The sequence below is a fragment of the Pelmatolapia mariae genome, linkage group LG7, assembly GCF_036321145.2.
Source record: "Pelmatolapia mariae isolate MD_Pm_ZW linkage group LG7, Pm_UMD_F_2, whole genome shotgun sequence".
NCBI classification, from domain to species: domain Eukaryota; kingdom Metazoa; phylum Chordata; class Actinopteri; order Cichliformes; family Cichlidae; genus Pelmatolapia; species Pelmatolapia mariae.
This window is the reverse complement of record NC_086233.1, coordinates 50194023-50216300: the sequence shown is the minus strand read 5'-3', so window position 1 is coordinate 50216300 and position 22278 is coordinate 50194023. Positions and strand designations below refer to the sequence as shown.

The 22278-nt window shown below is 40.5% G+C and overlaps 2 protein-coding genes across 2 annotated transcripts; one reads left to right on the top strand and one right to left on the bottom strand.

Moving 5' to 3' along the window:
* The first annotated feature begins 20 nt into the window (after positions 1-20).
* On the top strand, positions 21-13233 carry pkp3a (plakophilin 3a). Its single transcript, XM_063481070.1, has 13 exons — positions 21-243; positions 5210-5301; positions 5718-6463; positions 7390-7504; positions 7947-8151; positions 8922-9123; positions 9495-9612; positions 10043-10204; positions 10299-10478; positions 11138-11294; positions 11465-11660; positions 11772-11859; positions 12721-13233. The coding sequence occupies exons 1-13, from the start codon at positions 21-23 to the stop codon at positions 12760-12762; spliced, it is 2526 nt and encodes an 841-aa protein (XP_063337140.1). The 3' UTR covers positions 12763-13233.
* Positions 13234-14528: 1295 nt separating this feature from the next.
* On the bottom strand, positions 14529-22066 carry sigirr (single immunoglobulin and toll-interleukin 1 receptor (TIR) domain). Its single transcript, XM_063481068.1, has 10 exons — positions 21997-22066; positions 20210-20473; positions 19771-19978; positions 19552-19679; positions 18447-18587; positions 18215-18358; positions 16815-16917; positions 16459-16609; positions 15631-15808; positions 14529-14698 (listed from the first exon to the last, which is right to left on the bottom strand). Exons 1-10 carry the CDS (start codon positions 22064-22066, stop codon positions 14529-14531), a joined length of 1557 nt encoding a protein of 518 aa, XP_063337138.1.
* Between the last annotated feature and the right edge of the window lie 212 nt (positions 22067-22278).

The window sequence follows — 22278 nt, the reverse complement described above, 5'->3', positions numbered from 1 at the left end:
CTCTCTTTTAACTTTTCACCATGAGTACAGTCGGCTCAGAGCACGTGTTTTTGACTGCTTTACAGCCCAACACTTCAGTCTCAACTTACGCCCTCCCGTCTGAGATCAAAGTCGGGAATGGGGGCTCCGTGTCTGACGACTCTGCGAAAGCGCGACGCGTCCAGCAGCAGATCCAGATGAGACTGGCGGAAAAGTCCACACTTCCGCGTCAGAATGGATCCACCTCACACTACGCCATGTCAGGTAAACATCAACGAGTTTTTAAGTCACTTTCACATGGAGTTACACCTACACTCTCTCACTGCTCTGCACTTCCGATTGAGAGCTGCTGTGTGAGGTGGTCTGTGTTCAGTGCTGACAAGTGGCGGAATTAAGTGTGACAATCCAAGTTTCCAGCCTGGCGCTGCGGGCACAGGTGCTCAGCAGTGCTGAGTGATACAGATGAGTTGTTAATCAGACCACTCAGTCCTGTGACCATGTTTCCTTTGGTCTTACATAATGCAGTGGAATTATATTTTATGAGCTTGGGGCTCTTGATTTGACGACTGTATGATCTGTCACACTGACTCAGGTAGTAAACATGCTAGGTAGTAAAAGTATGATCTTTATATGTCCAGACATATCAAACTCCAGCCAAAAAAGGCTTGGTTTGAGTTTTGAAACAAGACAATATTCATAGAGCTCACGCTGAGCTATCAAAGGATTCGTCTAAAGAGTCCAACACCCATAGGAAGCTTAAAATGCTGACATTTAAGAGGCTGCATTCATTTTCTTTTACACTTTTTACTGCGAAGATTACCCAGATGATTAATCCCATCAATACAGCTTGAAAGAGAAACTACTTCCCTGTTGCTTCACCACTTGTTTATTTGTCTAATAAATAGAAACCTAATGATTAAATGAATCTATTTTTCTTTTGATTCATTTTTTTCCTAAACTCTTTTCAGACCTCCGAGTCTGACTCCCAGCCAATAGTTTCAAATGCAAGAGTGACACTCAACTGATATGGCCGGGGGGGGTATTCTGCATGCTTGTCTGAATTCCTGTGGACTCATTTTTTTCGTCAGCTCTTCGAGGAATTTGTGTTTTGTTCTGAGATGAGCTCCAGCAGCAGCCATTTTACTCAATGTCATGTCTCTGCAGAGGAGAAACGGTTAATGTGTAACAAGCCCAAACAAGTGCTCCTTTCATGAACTTCGCTGATAGCAGACTAAGGTGAAAACCTCTCCCCCCTCTCCCCACCCGTGGGATTAGGTTTCAGGTAGTGCTTGGCTTAAAGGTAGGTGGGTTCAAGAGATACCAGAGGGGCTCGTGCAGCCCGTTCACAGTTGTTACATTATCATAACTGGTCCGTTGGAGGCATGTTGACACGCAGTCAAAGTCAAGGTGGGACTGTTATGTAAGCAGTGACAACACTCCCACAAGGGGAATGAAAGGCAATACTGAAGCGCTGGGAATTAGTATGATCAGTAGTTACATCAAATTTCATGATAAGACTTCAGTGAAAGAGCTGAGCTACTCATGCTCACAGTCTTGTCATGGCCTGTGTTTGCTTTTAAACCTCATGACTGCACACGTGACTGATGCATGAAGATACATGCCAGTGGCATTTGAGGCCAAAGCAAATCTCGCCCAAAGTGACCGTAAAGTATATCATCCCGTGCATACCTTTGCACTCCATAATTTTCTGTGTGCGACCAAACTGGGAGGAGACGGCAGAGGAGCTTGACAGCTTGGGTCTTTGTTTACCTGAGCCTTTACTTGCCTGCTTCAGCAGAGAGAACATGACGTTCATGCTGTCTTCAGCTGCAGAAACATACGTGAACATACATGTCGGATAAATATGTCACTGTCTGCGTTTCTGTGTGCCATTCTTTGCCCTGGGTTTAGCTTGGAGGAAAACTTATTGTCATTAACTGTGACTTCATATTAATCATCTTCTGAATCGTCTACAAGAGGCACATTCCTTACCACACAACAGGGAATGCTGCTGTTTCAGTGGTTTGCGGTTTTAGAAAAGTTCATTATGAATGCGTAAGTGTTTGCACATGGGCAAAACACGCAGATGATTCTGCAAGGAATGTTTTTTCTACTTCATCCCAATTCTAAAAACTGCTGCAGCTATGCATTTATGACAGTGAGTGAACAGTGTTCATGCTGTATGTGGACAAGTCTCAGCAGAAAGCCAGGGTGAAAAAGGAAATATTTACAAGGAGTCCTGGCTTGATGATCAAAGTAGATTTTTTTGAGTGGCAGCAGAGGAAGGGAAAAAAAGTTTCCTTGCTGAAGGACTTTTCAGGGGGTGTGTTGTAACGGCTGTTGCTCTCAGGTGTGTTGGGCGTAGTCAAGGTAGAACAGGGGTCAGGCCCGAGAATGTGTCAGTCTGGTTTTTATACCTGTGGTATGCAATAAAGTAGCATAAAGGGCAGTCCAGCCCACCTTTCTCTACATATATGGTAGGTGTAAAACCGCTCAGGTTCAGCAGAAACATGCATGTAAAGTACACTAAGATACAATACATGGCAACAAAAACACACAAACCTGATTTTGTTTCCTCCTTTGTGAAAAAAAAACAACTGTTCTTATTACTCAGTGTTTTCAGGTGCAGTTTGTCAGCATTGAGCTATTTGGTCAGCATGAGAAAATATAATGTCTACAAGCCAGAAGCTCAGGTTTTGTACAGTTTTTTTGCTCTTGGATCAGTATGATGTCATAAAGAACGGATATACCTTATATAGAGATGTTTCAGGTACAGTGAAACATCTCTGATGAGACATCTCTGACGGTGAGCACTGCAGCCGCACCCACCTGCAGTTCACATCATTTGTCTTTGAAGTGGGAAGTAATGAAAATACATCTTTACTGTACTTAAGTAGACTTTTCAGGTACATGACTTGAGTCTGTATTTCTCTGACAACATTTTACTTTTACTGCCTTAATTTAAACACAAACATCTCTACTTTCTACTCCTAACATTTTGCTAAATGAGATTGGGTTTTTTTCCGGTTTAAGACATTTTAGGGGAGTTATAGTTTCATGTCACCACACGCCTTCAAACATCAAACCAAACCAAAATGAACCTAAATGGAGCTAACAATAGCACATAAAAGGCAGTCCTATTGGTGTGTCCATCACCTGTGCTTCTGACACTCAAAGAGATCAAAGAGGCAAAAAACAAACTTATAATTTATATCTTATGTATTGTACTAATTTTCTTTTAATTCTCTTTTTCTCTGCATAACAGATGTTCAAGCTGAGTCCTTTCATTAGAATTTAAGTTGTAATAAAATTTGTAGTACCGTGTGTTAATATTATTTATTATGATATTAACATTAAAATGAGATTCATTTAGCAGGGAAAAAGAGTTGGTGGAAATGCCCTCTAAAGAGCTCCCCTTTGCCTTTATAGCACAACATTTCTGTCTGTACTTTTATTTGTATTTGTACTTCTGCTTACATGAACGATCTCTGCAAGTTTCCCACCTCATTGTATGAAGTGCAGCCAGGCGGAAATAAATAGTGTTATGGGAGAGGCGTTAAAACTACTCTGAATCAGAATGAGCGGGTTTAATACAAATCATTAGCTTGAACCTCATTTTAGATCATTCAAAAGGTGAGTTGAAGACATCACAGTTTGAAAACTGGCAGCTAGTTACTGTTTTATGACATGTTAGTAGTCCAGCCTGTAAACAAGTTCATAGACTGTTACATAATATTAATAAATGTCCCTCTGCCACTACCTCAGTTTTGAAATTTTAGTTTCTAAATGACACATTTTGGTCACCATTTTGATCCCAATCAAGTGTAATAAACACATAAATATCTCTTAAATTAAATTTTCCCCTACAGCCACCAGAAGGTCAACATTTATGACCAAATCTTTGCAAAACTAATGACTCTCCAATAAGTCATGGCTCTATTTTGTGTTTCAGTAAATGACAGGCTGCAGAATTAATTTCTTGGGAAGGGATTCTAAATCACATAAACATGATTACACCCATAGATGCTACTTTATAATTAACATAGTTTTGTCACTGACATATTCCACTCTCAGCACAGATATGTGGGTCAACAAACTGTTGCTCAAGCCTGCTTACACTGTAAACAGCTTGCTCCATGGCTCCTATCAGAGTCACCACTTGCCGTTTGAGTCTGGACGGAGAGCAAAAAAACATTCACATACTCTGTGTTTGCTGACAGAAACCTGCAAATGTCTTAGTATGTAGGACAGGTAACCGGAGACATCGGCCCTGCTGACTGGGCAGGTCCTGCTGCAACACACCGTGTGAAATCAAACCTTTGGGCTTCGGCGCAACACGACACCGGCTATTTAGACAGAAATGTCTTTCATGTAAAACATTGTTGTAAATTAAAGAGGCACACCTTATTGTGGGATTTTCGTCTGCGATTCATCCCACCCTAAAAGTGCCTTTTTTATGACATGGAATATCTTCTTTGAACTTCTCTGCAATGCTGTTTTTTGTTGTTGTTGTTGTTGGGGTTTTTTTTTTGCAATGACACCATAACAGGTTAAATCAAATTTGAAAAACAAAAATGTTTTGTAGCTTTTGTTATAAAAGTCACATTTGCCGTCTTTTTTAATCACACTTGACCTCTTAGAAGTTGCAAGAATACAGTCAGCAGTTGATTCAACTTTCAGAATGAAAGTACTGTATATATGAACTTCCTTTTTTGAAAAATGGGAGAGTGTTTCTTAAGAAAAAAAGGGAACTTTTTCAACTATTTTTGTAGTCCAGTCACTTCCTGCTGTAATTGTTCCATTTTTGTCCAGACCTGTTTAGAAGGGATTTTCTTTGACACTAGTAGCAGTAGGATTAAGCTAAAGTTGAGCTGTTAAGTCATAAATCACTCAAATTACTGATTCCTTACCTGACTTAGTGGAACAGCAGTTTAACAGAGACGTTAGTCACCTTACGTTTCTGTATAAAACAGAATTATTATTATTTGTTATTATAAAGGTTCTATAAAGCATTTTTGACTGTAGCTCAGGAGGTAGAGGAGGTTGGTGGAATAGAAAAAGCTTTTAGAAACAAGTGGTTGTGTGAATGAGACGTGTTGTATAAAGAGTGCTCCAAAACACCATAATTATATACGGCAGTTGTAATGTGTATAAATATATTTTAATGTGTTGTAATTATGTGTTATTCACTGACAAATGGTGGATTAAATTTTTTTTTGCTTCTTTTCAGATTACGGTGGTTCATCGTCAGTGAAATATAACACCTATAACCCAAGTTTCAGCTCTAAATCATCCTTCATGTACTCTGGTTCCAGAACAATTGTGAGTGGAGCGTTTCTCACTTTTTCAGCCCAGTATTCACACACACAAATGATTAAACTGAGTCTCTAATCTAACACCAGATGTTACATTAGCTGGAAGCTCCCATCTTAAAAAAGCTGATGGCTTTGCTGACATGTCACGTAGGACACAGCGTGTGTGGTATTTCACAGTAGGCTGTGATTAGATCAGCTCTGAGTTTTCTTGTCCACTCACTAGATTCCTCAATCTTAGTGATTAAATTCGAAAGACGCTGGCTGATTAATGCATGTCAGTGTCCTCGCCTTTGTTTCTATAACAGTCCCCTGAATAGATTTAGAAATATTTTTGATTCATCCAAACTTACAGTTCAGTGAAATATATTGAGTAACTCTCCTTACACATCTGTTTGTAACAGTAACTCCTCTCTCCACCCACAGGGTCCTCAACTGTCTCAAAGGTCAGGCTTCAGCAGCCGTTCTGCCGCCCCAGACATGGCTGAGTTTCAGAGGATGAGTATTAGGAGTGGAGGTCCAGGTTATGCTGTTGGTGGTGGCGGTGGGGGTTTTTATCAAGAAGAAATGCGCATGGGGACCATGAAACGAATGGACCCAGAAATCTCTACGCATTCAATGCAGCCAGTGCCAATGCAAATGAGGGGCTGGGCTGTCGACAACAGCGATGCTGGCAGTTTAGTCTCCGAACGTGACGCCACCTATGGTCGCTCGTATGCTCAGAGCGCGGTCAATGGCTACACGAGCCAGATGATGCAAGGAGGTGGCAGCTCGGGCTTTCAGTCAACCATGCGCCGATCTCTAAGCGGCACTCTTTCCCGTGGCGGAGGGGTGCCAGCAGGTGGGACAGAGATTGTCCATCAGCAGTCCTTCAAAGGCCCGGCCCACCGCACCATCAGCAGGATTACAAACCGTAACCGGATGAGCATGGGCTCCATGTCTGGAACCATGCAGCAGACGTCAGGTGGGAGCATCTACGGGGGAGGTGGAGACACTGTGGACCGAGGGTTCGTGATGTCCACGATGTCTGGCTCCCAGGGGAACCTAATGATGCAGCGTCAAGGCACCATGTCCCGTGCCATGTCGGTGAAGAGCATGCAGAGTGTGGGCAGGGGCATGGACATCTACGATGGGCAGATGGAGTTGGGAGCCAGCATGGGCAACCTGAGCGGGTGAGAAGCTTTTCACATTCATAGGATCAGTGTTTTCATTGGTAGCACTGAGTTTCCTGTACTGTACTGAAGTTTGTGATAACTGTATGATGTGGTGCAGGTCAGTGTCTGGAGAAATGCCCGTATTTACATTTGATAGGTCAGGTTTTATCAGTCATCAACATCATCAACCTCAACAACCAATGATGTTGGGTAAGAGGAATTCTAGGATCGTGGAAAAACAGAACAGTGATTGGTCTTTCTAAGAATTCAGTGTAGTTTAGTGTGTACTGTATACAGGTCTTCAGCTTCAGCCCATCGTTTTTTTTCTGTGTCAAAGAGAAAACAGAAAGCAAAGAAAGCAACGCTAACATGAAGAAAACTGGCATGAGTGTGATGTCACACAACTTTTAGAAAAAAAAACATTTAAGCGCTGATGAAAGGAATTGATGAGCTCAGAGGCATATTGATCAATTTGGAAGCGGTCCTTTAACAGAGGTGGTTCTCCACTCCTCTCTCTAGTCATCCTCATGACTCAGTTTGTTGTATTTGTCACTGACGTTCTTAGTGAAGGTGATGAACCAATGTGCTGTAAATTTCATGTGTCACTAGGTTTACAAGGGGAGTGTGCGATGTGAAAAGTGAGTTTCCTAAGAGCTGTGGATTGGGAGGTGGCTCCATAGTGGCAGGACTGGTTTCGGGTGTGGCAGCTCAGTGTCAAGCTTCACATTTCACACATCCCACAGCGTGTGGTTAGGGCGAGCTGATTTGCAGCACACTGTGCGATTTGGAAGAAGTTCAACAAGCACAAATTGCACACAAGTAACAAACCGCTTGCGAATAGCTGTCTCTTTGTGTGCTACCAAACATAACAGCAGGGAAGTTATGTAATAAAGTGGGTTTTTTTGAGTTCCTGTGTTGAATTTGTTTATTTGCTTCTTTGTCAGGTTGGACATGCAAACAGCAGTGCAGTACCTGACAGAGGGAGATCCCAGCCTGCAGGCCCTGGGTGCCGCATACATCCAGCATCAGTGTTACAATGACAAAGACTCTAAAAATGAGGTACTTTGCACTGATTAAACTCATGGTTACAATTCCTTCAGTTCTTTCTTCTCTGCTATTAAGAAACTCATTCATGAAAGTTGTTTTCCTTCAAGTGCCAGCATCCACTGATAGATGTTTCTCCTCTTCTGGTGACTTTATATAAGCTGGAGTTCCGTTCTGGTGTGTCCTAGTTCTTCTTCTACTTGTTCTTCTTCTTCTCCATTTCTTAACTTGAGGTAGTGCGGCAATCTCTTGTCGGCAGATTTAACTTCTCCAAAAAGAATTTTTAAAGGGAATTCTCTGACTTTTTCAAGAATGAAATGACCCTTTCACATTGTTTCACATTGAAGCAACTCTCAGTTTTTACAATTTCATTTAGGTCCCTGTCCCAGTCCTACAGTCCTAGAGATTGTATAAATACCTGAAAATGCCCGACTGTTTTTTTTCCTTCCCTCTTTAGGTGCGTCAACTGGGTGGCATTGGTGATTTGGTGCAGCTGTTCAACAGCGAAGACCCAGAAGTACGGCGCTACGCCACTGGTGCCGCACGCAACATCATCTACGAGAACGCGGAAAACAAGGCGGCCCTGATCGAAAAGGATGGCATCCAAAAGCTCGTCAAGGCGCTTGAGGAGAATGATGATGAGCTCCGCAAAAACATCACAGGTATTGCAACGCATGCACCAGAGAAGCACCTAGAATTTTGTTTTGGAGCTTTGCCCCAAAAGGAAGTGGCTACAGATTGGTTCAAGTCAGTGTGTGGATTTAAAGTGATCAGATTGTCAAAAAGAGCAGTCTTTGAAATTGATATTGTTCAAACAAACGAGAGCACACGTGGAGATTTGCAAGGCATGGGGCGTGTCTGAATACACAGAGAGTTGGATGGGGAACTGCTGTCATGTCTATAGACTGTGTAGGTGAGGATGGGAGCTGTGTGGGCCTGTGAAGCAGCAGTATATCAGCCGCCCCCTTTGATGAGACAAGACCTTGTCACTTTTTTCCTTTAAGCCACAACACAGTGCTAAGTAAAACGCCTTGGCATAGGGAGTAACTTTTACCTGTACTTATTTATCTCAGTGGGCTTCCAAAGTGTGACAGCAGATGTCAGGTTTTTGATTCATGGAGCACAATGTAATCCTCAAATGGACATTTTATTTTAATGGCACGTGTTTTTCTTGGGGGGGGGATGTTTCTGCTAAGCTATGGTAGGTTAAATCATTACTGTGAAATCATTTTAAATTGCTTAATGTTCATTGAACTCACTGCAGGCCTGAAAAAACATAGTTTTTCCCCAATTTTTTGGTTAACTGTTGCCATACTTCTTGAACTCAATCAATAAAAACATCCTGAAATCATATTTGAGAAAAGCTGGTGACAAAAAAAAAGAAGCAATAGGATGCCTAAATGCCAGTTTTTATTTGTCCGTATTCGTGCAGGTATCTTGTGGAACCTTTCATCCAAAGAAAACCTTAAGGAGACACTAGCCAAAGCGACACTTTCTACACTTACTCAAAAGATCCTCATCCCGCTCTCGAAAAACGAGATGGATCGGACTGCGCAGGCGGATTCAGACACAGAAATCCCTCCTGAGTCCCCTTCTGAGACAGAAATCTTCTGCAACGCCACAGGATGCCTCAGGTGCACCTCATTTATGTGTCTTGCCTCTACAGTTGCTACATGATTGATTAAAATGTATGCGTATGCTTTTCCTTTCCCATGACTGCATTTGCATTTGGCAAGCTTGTTTTTTCACACCCAGCACTTTTTTTCTGATGTTTGCAAGAGCGGCATTACTCCAGCCTCCAGTTACCTTTGACTCTATTCTGTTAATGCATTGCTGTATTAATATTTCCAATGAGTGGGTTTTTGGAGTATCTTGTGGTTTCGTATTACCTTTAATTTAATGGTGTATTATTGGTGCCAGGAGTCCTGTAATCTATATGTGCACAACACTCAATCTGACCTGAAGAAGTGCTCTGAAATCACTTGCTTATTTTCTGTGTTCTTAGGAATTTGAGCTCTGTGAATGAAAAGACCCGTCGGTCGATGAGAGAAACAAATGGACTTGTGGAATCTTTGGTGAACTACATCACAGCCTGCCTCAAAACAAACAGAGCCGATGACAAGGTGAGAGAATAGCTTAAAATAAGGAGAAATCCAGAGAAGGCAAAAAATAAAATACAAATTTTTTTAAATAAGCCCCTCCTACCAGAGGAGGCGAGGCACTGCCACATGCTTTAATAGCACTAAAAGTAAGTCAGTGTTGACGTTGGTGTTCATGTGGGATTCAAACCCTGGTCCTCCAGGTGAAACCCCTCTCTTTATCTCTTTTCTAAAATATATATTTTGCTCAAGTTGGTCTGACAAATGACCTCTTACAGGCTTGTTTTTGTTGTTGTTGTTTTTAAAGCCTACAGTCTAGTTTCCCCTAAGACAACTTGAGTTGCAGTATATTATATATATTGTTTTTTTGTTTTTGTTTTTTTGTCCAAATTGATACACAGGCCTAATTTCCTTTGTGTACTTATTTGTCTGGATGTGTATATGTCTGTTCTAGGGGGTGGAGAATTCGGTGTGTATCTTGAGGAACCTCTCCTACCAGCTCTACAGCGAACTTCCATCTTCTGTTTTAGCCCGCATTGAACCAAACAGAGATCAGGACAATGGGCTGGGCGAATCCATCGGCTGCTTTACACCTCAGAGCCGAAAAACCAAAACTGTAAGCTCGTGTGAGAATCGCTCCATTAGAAAGTGCACATAGACCATCCTGCACATCTTAATTCTGCCTTCTCCTGTATTTCTTTGACTGACAGAAAAAGAAGCAGTATCAAATTATAAATCAAGTTGCTAAAGTGCCAAAAGGTATGGAGTGGCTCTGGCATCCTGATATTTTGAAGGTGTACCATGAATTGCTGAAAAAATGCGAAATCAACTCTAACACCCGCGAAGCAGCTGCTGGAGCACTGCAGAACATCACAGCTGGAGACAAAAGGGTGAGCAGCAAATTCATCAGGGATTCAAATGTAGTAACCATACACTGTATATAAAAGATGTAAACAGCTACGGTGGCATCACCCAGCATCCCAGAGTGGTGGGAATGCAAGTTGCATTAATAAAGAGTTTGTTGTGTTTAATGCAATAAAGACGTTCAGAGATCAAAGACAAATAGAGTACATCTTATCTTAATAAGGGCTAATTACCTAAAAGAAAAGTAAAACAGTCGAATTTCACTCACCAAAATGAAATAAAAAGTTTTCTTGGATGCACTGTAACGCAGAGAAAGCCAAAACTGCTTTTTCCGCTAATTCCATTAAAAATGTTTCCAATGGAGTTGCTGGTACATACAAGCCCAAACTGTCCGGATAAGGGACTAATGTCAGCCGTAGTAACACTTTTTTGTCTTGTGCCCGCTTTCGCGGAAATACAACTACAACTGAAAAAAAGACATCACAGTTACGGACATTACACATATTACAAGAAAGTGCTGAGTAACACAGTAATAACATCATCACAAATCAAAGCACAAGCAACACAGAGATGCAGGACGCGGTATAAAAGATCTCTAAGAATGCAAAGTTTACAAAGGTTGTTTGATAATTAGCTATGATTAGTCCATCTCATAGATTAATTGCTCTGTCTCTTTAACTTGTAGTGGCCTGCGGCGCTGAGCGATATGGCTTTGGACAAAGAACGCATGCTGCCAACCATTCAAGATCTAGTACATCGTTCTGCCAAAGATGCAGAGCTCCGTTCGCTCACAGGTTTCCTACGAAACCTTTCCCGCCATACCGACGATAAAGACGAAATGGGTCAGTCTTTTTTTTTTCTTTTCCCCTTCTGTAGAAATGTTGATGTCTCTAAGACACAGAATATAAAAACCTAAACCGTTGTCTTTGCAACATTTTAAGAATTAGTTGATTGTCAAAATTGATTTTCACATTTCTTTTTATAAGACGCTAATTTGTATTGGTTTATTTAGCCAAAAAGACTGTGAACACACTGGTGGATAAACTGCCTGCGGATGGAAATCAGAAGTTTCCCTCCAGCGAATCGGTGGTCAACATCTGCGGTGTTTTCAATAACCTGGTGACTGGCAGCATGAGTGCAGCCAGAGACATCGCCCAATATGAAGGCCTGACAAAACTGATGGGTATCTACGACTCACGACGCAGCAGGTTGGAACATTTTTCCAGACTCCTGATGTTCAATTTTAATGTTGCTATCCAAAATTTTGTGTGTGAAGTCATTTGTATCATTTAATAACCTTGGATGAAATATTTTTCTAGCCTTGATAACAATAAGGCATCCACAGCAGCAGCAACAGTTCTGTCCAACATGTATCATTACAAGAAGCTGCACAGACAGTACCAATCGGTAAGAGATGGCTTTGAGCTCTGCACTTCTAATCATGACATGCAAGAAAAAATCAATAATATATCAAAGATAGAGCATCTAATTTCCTTGTATTCCTTATATATTTAGACAAACACCAATCTTTCCATTTTCAGTTTAGTATTTTTTCAAGCATTTGACACTTTAAAAAAAATCATTTTAAAGAGTTTCCTGACCTCTGATTTAAACAAGAACAAGGAGTTAGGTCCACACAAAAGTGAATATTCAATGAAAACAATTTATTTTCTTGCTGCCCCGCCCTCATTCTTATCAGCTTGTGTGCGTTTGTGTGTACATGCACATTATGTCCGAGTGTGAAAGAGTGAGAGTGACGGGAATTCTATGACGAACTCTGTTCATTCTCTGCAAAACTCTCTCAGTTAGATGACACGTTTAACACCTCACACTGCTACTCTTTAAACACACATGCGCGCGCGCGTGCACACACCCACACACACACACACACCCACACACACACACACACACACACACACACAAACTCATGCAAACATATCCAGTCAGGCAGGTTCAGGTCTTGAGAAGGATAAGGTAATTTTACTGCCTTCTGCAGATCGCAGCTTGTCCCACCCAAAGGTGTGGCGTACAGCTTGTTTCTTCATGAACTTGTTCACACAACAGAAAACATGATTTAATGTTGGCTTTGATTAGAGTTTTCATTTTATTAATCAGATACGCACTCCATTGCGTTACTGTACATTTTGCGTAATACTGTAAGTACAAGAGCACAGATTAAACATGATCTTAAGATCACGTTAGGTTGTTTTTCTGTGTTTTGAAGTATATATAATATCATAACATCTTGTTTGTACCTTTGTTCTACAGAAAGGATTCACAAAACAGTATCAATCAATGCTATCGATCTAAAGCTGAGGTAACTTGGGACAAATTCAATTCTACAACAGCGAACAATCCTGAAGTCTACCAGCACTCAGTGGAAGAAATCTATACCATGGTAACATCTGCTCTGTCTTCACCTGCAATAATTTATGTTATGGATATCAATACACAAGTAACAGAGGATCCATCCAAAGGAAATGTCAGTGGGCATCAATGCAGTGCAAGAATTTATGGATTCTAATACACATATGCGCACCTTAAGCATTTACTCTCTTTGTTAGATCACTGTATGCGTTTTATGTATAATCAGGGATTTATTTTCTGTCACAGCGGTTTTAAAGCAGTTGATGGACAATCTGATGGACACTTGTGCCTTAGGTTTTAACAAAACTCCCTGTTTTGTCTCTCTCATTTACGGTTCAGATGCAAGATAGCCTTGTTTTTGTAAATATTGCTTTTTCTTTTGCATAGAAATGACATGTGTTTGTTTTATAGACAGCAGTCCTTTGTACTCGTAGTTTTCAGATAGATGATGTCTGTTATATTTGAATGTAAACCATAGATTTATAGAAATTTGGATGTAAATAAATTAGCTTAAGGGGGGGGGGGTCATTCAAAGTGGAATTTTGTTTATACATATGTCTAGTCTTATGCAATGGTGTTATAGTAATCACTGTTTTTCTGGTGTAATTAATGGTGTGTGCTTAATGCTGGGGTGGCTCGATTACTTGTTGCAGGACAGATGAAACCAAGTATTTGTCATTTTAGCTATTAGCTGTGGCAAATTGTAAATTTAAATGTCTTTCAAACCTGGATCCATTGTGCAGTAAATCTATTTTGTATTGTATAAAAGTTAAATCCCTGAACTGCAGCAGTTGCTGCTCAGTGGCATAAATGGTAACCTTGTGTTTCTGTGTGGGCAGTAGAAGACACTTTGTTTGATGCTTTTTGCAGAGGTGTCATCTGCATATTTAACATCTAATAAAGAGAAACATTTGGAAATTAAATGACATTTTGTTCGTGTTTCTTTAGCGTGTGCGCACGGCACCATTTGCTGCCGAAACAGACTGACACCAACACTGTAAAATGCCAGCCACACCCTGTTTGCATATTTGTTCCTGCTCAGACAGGAACAATACCAGACCTTCCCTGCTGCACCCTTATTTAGACTCTTACCTCAGTGCAGGACCTCCATGAGGAGAGAGAACATCAACATTTACAAAGGAAGAAAACCTTGTGATTGATTTCCAGTACGTGCAAAGCTTCCTGCTAAACAATCATATTGTGCGGGAGTCCCGTTCCTTCACCTGACTGGGAAAAAAAGCACATTCCCTGGATTCTCTGGACTGATATCTGATCTGTCATGTGTATGTTTTTATGTCTTTGCCAACTATTTGTTTACTGCCAACTATAAAAGGAAGATCGAGTGCTTATAAATTAAAAAAAAAATCCTTAAGACACCATCATTACACTTTCTACTGTTGAGAGACTAAAATAAAGATCAACAGGGTAAATTGGCAATCAATAAAAAATTTATTGTACACACACTCTTAATTACACTTACTTCCCTGAAATACTTCAGACAATTTCTCACAAAGTATGTTACACATCAGTATGAAATGTAAAAACGCTAAAAATCATCTATGGCATGTGGAAACAGAAAGCAACACACTGATTTTAATAACACACTGTACAGAATGGAAACATAGTTGGCTACACGATGCAGAAAACAAAAAAAAAGACATGCCGACAGCGATCTCTACAGAGCGTCGAGTTTTAGAAAGGAGTGTGAATCAGATGTCCTCAGCGACCAGGCAGTAAAAGTCTGAGCGTGCTGCGTAGTTGCGTGATCCCAGGTCCGAGATGTCGATGTCAGAGGGTTTTGGCTCAGCTGCTGAGCTGGTTGCAGCGGGGAGCACTGGAGCTTTGCAGGCCAAAGCTTTGTAGACAGGGAGGCGAAGACCTGCGACACAGAGAGAAGGAGAGCGATGCAAAATGTCACTTTCCCCTTCTTTGGTTTGTATTGATTAAATTGTGTGGTGATTTTTTGTGTGCGAGTTTACAAATAAAAGAAATTTTTTTACATTTTTACTGCAAAGTAAAAGGAAACTATTGCTTTGATTTTTTATAATTAAAGACTTAAAATGGGTGCTGTCTGCCAGGCTCTGTCCAAAGTTACCATCACTTGAAAAGCTCACCAGCACCAAAGCTTCAACATGAACAATTGTATGCTCAGCTCTTTGTGGCTAAGTGTAGCGGCTTTTTGAAAACTCATAAATCCAGACCTAGGACGAGTGTGTTTATTACTCTTTACCTTTGGACAGACCCAGCCAAGTTGTTTATGCCATCACAAAGTTAAACTAACCTAAGCTAAGCCAAGCCCACCATCATTTGACTGCAGCGCTTTGTAAATAGTTTTAATAGTTGCATCTAACTTCCTGGAAGAAAACAAACTAATGAACAGTTTTTAACTCTTAAGAACGAAATGAAAGCATTCTCATCAATAGCGAAATGAAAAGTAAAATGTGAAAGACCATTGTGATATGATGCCTTAGTTATGAAGTTAAGTATTAACTATAGCTTAGTCAGTATTTGTTTATTCAAATTGGGCACTAAGTAAGTAAAATGAAGAGGGTTTCAACTCTGACGTGTTTTTTTTTTCTTTTTAAGTCTTTCAGGTTGAGACTTGTATGAAGGCTGGAACATTTTATGTTGCACTCTTGTGACAACAAGTACAAGAACTGCCGAATAGTTGATGATTTGCATTACTGGATCAAAGTCATTAACAGGTGCTTGTTAAACATGTGCATGCTTGCCTCAGTATTTTTTCCAGATATTAAAATTTAAACATTTTCATGTGTGTTTCTCACACAAAATCTAGACTGCACCTCTTACCCAAATCACCGGCAGGGTCGGTATCTGAACGGCAGTCCAGGTAGTCCGGCTGAAGGGTCAGCATCGGGTCTTTGTCATCCTCTAGCAACGTCTGAGGGTCACCGGCAGACTCCTTGTGGAAGACAACACTGCGAGGCATTGCTAAAGCTAGCTCTTTCCAGAAGACAGATGAAGGCGTCTGTGCAAACACAAGCACAAAGACACCAAATAACATTCGTCCCAGCAAGCTACTACAAAGTCAAGCGAACCTTCTAAAGTGCAATGCTATAGTTTTAATTTAATTTTGAATTGATAAAGCTGCTAATTTTTGACATCAATAATGCATGATAGCAAAGTGAAAACAAAGATGTTTCAACTTTTATGAAAGACTGAGAAAAATATGTGAAAATGCATGATTGTGGCAGTCACTTTTACAAACTAACTTAGCGATAATTCAGATCTTCTTGGGGTTTTTTTCCTCTAAACTTCTGTAAAATAAACACTAGTTTTATCAGTATTGTTATTCTAGCCTTGAACCTTCCAATAAACTTTTAAGAACGTAGCAGAACAAAAAAATCTTCTGACTTGTAACTGACAGATTTCTATCTGCGCTGTTACTCTCTGTTATTGTCTCCTCTTCCTGGTTTTCCCTGGTTTGAAGTGGGCGGTGCTACGTTTGAAAATGTAATGGCACGAACAAATGCAAACCAATCATTAAAATTCCCCACATTTTAAACCTAAACATCATGACAACCAATCAAATCTACCACACCCACAGTGTCCCTCGGATAATGTCAGTCGAAACTATCCATCATATTAGCAATGAAACAACATATGGCTGAGTATTACCACAGAGTTGTGTCTCCAGGTAAGTATGGTGAGGCAGTGCTGGTGCTCACTAAGCTGCTGTTTGACCTCTGGCCTCATGCGCTTATACTGACCATCCAACAAGATGAAGATGGGCTGCTGACACAACTCCAACAAGTGCAGGAGGCCTTGTCTAAAAAATACACAGAGCTCCAGTTAAAAATAGGACACTGCATATTGGAGCAATTCTGCCCTCAAGTGGTACGATGTAATAATACACAAATTATTACATTTGATTTCACACTTTCATAACTTGTCTGTTTGCTATATAAATACAATATCATTTTTATTTATAAAGCAAAGTTTTAATAGTGATATTTCTGTGTATTTTGTCCTACCTGAAGTTACTGGAACACCAGTCCTGTTCAAGGTAAGCATAAGAGAGGAGCACGATGAGGCGCCGAGAGCGACTCATGTTCATTAGGAGCTCTGCAGAAGGATCTGAAAACAGTTGGTGCAATAAAAAAGGCAAAAATTAATGTTTTTTACACGACTCAGTGCAGAATATTAAGAACACTCTTACTGTTTCCATAAACATTAGGAGGGTAAGTAGCAGCCATGTGCTGCTACCTCTAAAAAAGTAGAAGAGCTGCATCTCAGGCCTTAGTCAGCATATTAAAGGTTAAAGTTACAACAGTACAAATAGAAAAAGACTGACAAAGTGTGGCTTGTTTGGAATGTTTGAAAAGTTGCATCTTAGCAAACCACAAGACTTCTGGAACAATTATCTTTGGACGGCCAAGACCAAAGTGGAAATGTTTGGCCATCACGCAAAGCACCAAATATAGTGAATACCAAACATAGCATATTAGCACAAACACCTCATACCAACTGTGAAGCACGGTGGTGGAGGGGTGTGATTTGCGCTTGTTTTGCAGCCACAAAACCTGGACACCTTGTGGTCTCTGAGTTGACCAATGGTGCTGGAGTTTATTCCAGTTTTTAGTGACTAAGAGGCTGGCAAGGCTAGCACAGAGAGCTGACCAGTGGATTTGAACTCATAACCCTCTTCTGTTTCATTTCTAACATTTCTAACTATTGTAACACTGTATGGCCTGAGTGTAGTTAAAGATAAATTTGACTTCTTCAATTTCACACATTCAACAGTCAAAGACAGCTGTTATAACTCTCACTCTGTCTACAGGTGTGACAGGCAATCTGACAGAGAGTGAGACCTATATTTTTGGTCTTTTTCAACTATCCTGCTGACAGTCTACTTCCTGGCAGGGCTACATGATGAAGGCGGATATAATCATCAGCAACATCTCACTGATTTTCTACGGTTTATACAGAGTGCTGGCTTTCAGCACTTTAACCAGATCTAGTCACATGTGGGGCAGTCTGTCTGAAAGCTAAAGCCTGGTACGAAATTGGGTCATGCAACAGGCACAGCAGTAAATGTACAAGAGAAAGCTTGAAAAAGAAAAGAATAAAGGTGCTGCGATGCCCCAGCTGTGCATAGACGAATACTCACAAACCTCAATGAACTAAAGCAACAAAGAGTGAGCCGAAATTCTTGCACAACGATGTGAAAGACTGATAAACTTGTGAAGAAGTTACTGCTCTGATGTGGTTCTGAAAATTACTGATTCAGAGTGTCCTATAAAAATTGTGTTTTTCATGATTGTACATTTCAGTGGGTTGCTCAAAATTATATACGCTGATCATGAAGCAGGCATGAATGAGGTAAGCAACACAGAAGCGATAGTAGCGCTGCAGTGTGGGAATATAATCATACCTGCACCAGGTAGTATATCGTTGTCATTGAGGTGCACTTTGTACCCATTTATATTTTCCAGGTGAGGTTTGAGTACGAAGTTGACAAACTTCCTGTCATAGTCATTATTCACATATGAGATATAGGCATCATATAATTTCCCATCTGAAAAGGTTCAGACACAAACATCCAGGTGTTGTTAATACAAAAATATCAGTGCAGCAACTTAATTTAAATTCAAGAGAGGTCTCACCATTGAGTTCATAGTCTCCATACGAGTTCTTGTACCAGAGTTTGATGTTCAGGTGGCACCTCGAGTAAATGACAGCAGCTAAAGCCAGGAACAGGAGGAGGATGACGGCTGCAATCACAGCACCTGTGTGGCTGGGGCTGCCTGAACATATATACCAGAAGCAAAAGGAAAATCAATGGAGAATATAAAAGTAATACTCCAATTAAAAGCTTTTATATTATACAACATATATTGTGGCACAATTTTTAATATACAGTATATTTGATACTGCAAGTAAACTTTTGGAGGGAAAATCCAAGATAAAAAAATGCACATTTTTTTCAATTTAAGTCATTAAACATGTATGATATATAATTATTCCACCCTGGAAAAAGAACAGCTCAAAGAATTAAAAGCACAAAATTACCATTATATTTATAGAGTATATGTGAATGTCTGACCAAAACTGCACAAAAATAGTTTCTTTCCTAGTCTTTGTTTGTTTTTTTTAATAACAATGTATAATTTATTGAACCCCATGGGGAAATTCCTCTCTGCATTTAACCCATTCACCCAATGGACAGCCATTGTGCGCCCAGGGAGCAGTGTGTAGGGACGGTATCTTGCTCAGGGGTACCTCAGGGTAGCCGTTCAGTGGATTCGAACCCCCGACCTTCCAATCATGGAACCACTCTACCTACTGAGCTATCCCTACCTCGTTTTACTTTAGTGTATTCTTACCATGTAAAAAAAAGTAGTTACTGCTCACGTAATATATGACTATAGTGCTTTAAAGCATCAGTCTAGACCTGAACTAACCATTATCAAAAATTAATAATATTATTAAAATTATTAATAAACTAACTTCTTTTAGCTGCCGACTGTGTCCAGAGCAGTACATGCAAAGCCTAATGCCATCCACTGGAAGTAACCCACTGACTGTGGATCAAAACTTCAAAGAACCCTATTTAAAAGAAAACAAACTACCCATAGCTGAGTACATGGAATTTCTCCGTTAAATAGTTAGTATTTAAAGAATGTGTTTAAATATTGAAAATAGACCCAATATGTATCCTGAATAGCCTCAACTTCTATTTGAGAAACTTGTTTGTTTTTTTATTTTTACCTAGATTCTTCAGACTGAAGTCAGCAGAAATGTTCCTCACTGTGCAGCTGTACAGCCCAAAATCTTCCAGCTCTCTGAGGGTGATCACCAGGAAGCTATTTACCATCAGCTGGTTGGCACCGGGAGACCTGATATAGTTAGAAAGAAAATTAAGCACAGGCCTAAACACAGGTACATTATTAACTGTCGCCAAGCTAATATTCAACGGCTTCAAATCACCATGATGATGTGTTCAGCGAGTAAAGTGTGTGGTTATTGAGGGGATGACCATCTTTACTCCACTGCAACGTGGTGTCACATTGCTTCTCTGCTGGGTCCCAGAAGAGGAGAGCAGAGCAGTTCAGTTTCACACTGGATCCCACATTTTCCCAGAGTGTTGTCGAACCCCCGTTAGGTTTAAATTCTGGAACCTTGGAGCACTGAGACTCTGTGTAAAGACACACAGCTGTTATCCATGTTCACTGCAAGATCTCCAGACAATAGAGGCCTTCATGCCAGGTAGCACCTGAGCCTGTTACTAGAAGGCATGCTGAAACAAAATGCCTGTTTGCAGGTGTATCCATTCAATTAACCCCTTCAAATCCACACACAAACTCTACAGCAGCTCATTGATTTCGAAATAACTTCATTACTCTAGCACACTGAAACATTACTTTACCTTTAACTAGGAGACGCACAGTAAATGTGACCGTGCTGTTGCTCTGTTGCTTACAGGTGTAATTTCCTTGGTCTTCCAAACTTAGGCTGTTAAAGTCCAGGTAGATTTTGCTCTCATTTGTAGGGAGCTGCACGCAGTCCTTTTGCCACGTTAGCTGTGTTTGAGATGTGCTCTGAACAATCTTCAGAGGGCACTGTAGCTGATATGGATGCCCGACGAATGCCGCCTGTTCTTTAAACCTACTCTCATCCACGCAAGTTTGACCTTCATAGAGAAGAAATACAGACGTTTACTTGGGACAGAGTATTCAGTCCGTGTCAGTGCATTCGTATCCCTAAGATAAAATCTGTAGGCTACACCTCAAAGTATTGAAAGACTTAATATTTATATTTACATCTAGATTCAATTCATTTTATTAATCCCCAAAAGGGCAGTTTGTTTGCATCTTACCCACACAACCTATTTAACAGTCAAATTCACACAGCCTACTCTTTAAACACTACTCACAAACATTGTTCCAATAGAAGACACAGATCAACAAACAATGAAGTTAAATAAAAAATATAAACAAAATAAATTGATAGATTAACAAGGAGAAGTGTTTAAAAACTAGCAATCATAGAAAAATTTATCTAAATGATCCTGTCAGGGTTAAGTGATCAAATAGCCGAGGGAATTGAGGATTTTTGAGTATCCATTTGTTATACACTGGACGTAGCAGTGACTTGAGAGCAACTTCCTGAAATGAGACCACAAAGCATACAAAACATGATCAGGATGGTCAATAATGTTTTTTCCCTCCTTTATCACCTGGGTTTTCCTGATCCGGTATCATGTTATGTAAGGTAACATGACACCACGCACTGTTGCATCACTAAAAACTGAATCAGATGACCAACAATCCAGTATGAATGGAATTTATGTTACTTTGCCCCATAAACAAACCACAAAGTAATAAGGCTACAGTATTAGCACAAATCTATCCCTGATGCATGCTGTATGATCAAATGGATGTAGGCCAAAATCCCCCGAAACTGGCTTTACTTCCTTTTAAAGAAACATTTTGCATACAGTCTGTGTATACAAGCAGCTTGCACAGACTCTGTGGAGCGACACGACACTGTGTAGTTTTTAGGGCCTGGAGTCAGTGGTTAATGATGTATGAAGGCGAAGTTGTTTACACTTTCACCCAGGAAGACGATGAGCAAAGGAGTGTTTTCCTGACTTAGATTAAAAATAATATATTGAAAATAATAATAATAATAATAATAATAATAATAATAATAATAATCAAGAAAAAACAAATGAGCCCTACCAAATGAAACACATCGGATAAACTAATGTCAGCTGCTGCTCTGTTAAATCCTAACCTGTCGGTCAAGTTGGTCAGCGCATGCGCACATTGTGACGTTAAGGAAAAACCAACAAATATTCGCTCCTCCTTTTGACTTTTCCTCCTTTTCTTCTCTTTCTTTCTTTCAACCCGTCCGGGTCTAAAGTCCGTTTCTGGTCTTGCTGCCGGGCAACAGCATGTGACTGCGTGACAGTGACATGCGTGCACGCAGTGACCACATGTGCATTGACCTGGTATGTTTAGCATACTCATCAGCATCTATGACCGCGACAAATAGTTCATAATAAAAACGCACCACAATGAATACAGTAATACAGCCACAGCTCCCAGCTCCACAGCTGTGATACAGCCACAGCTGTGGAGCTGATAAGCAGGTGCTCCAAGCAAACTCTAAACCTGCCCTTAAAAAGTGATAAGTAAATAACACCCTTACCGACTGCGAGTAAACCTCTGTCCCATAACCCGGAGCACATCAAAGTGAAAGCCACTAAAATCACAGCCATGAGCGGGCAGCTGTTTCCCTCTTCCTCCGTCCTCAGGTGAAGAGTGAACCGAGTACAGAGTTTTCTGTTTAACTACATCACTAAACCACAACTTTCCTGGCTTATTATATGGTTACAAACAGAGTCGAGGCGGATATGCAAACGTCACCCTTGCGGTTCACTAACTGCACCTGGAAAAACCTGAAGCTCTCCTGCCGATTGGCTGGCCCTTG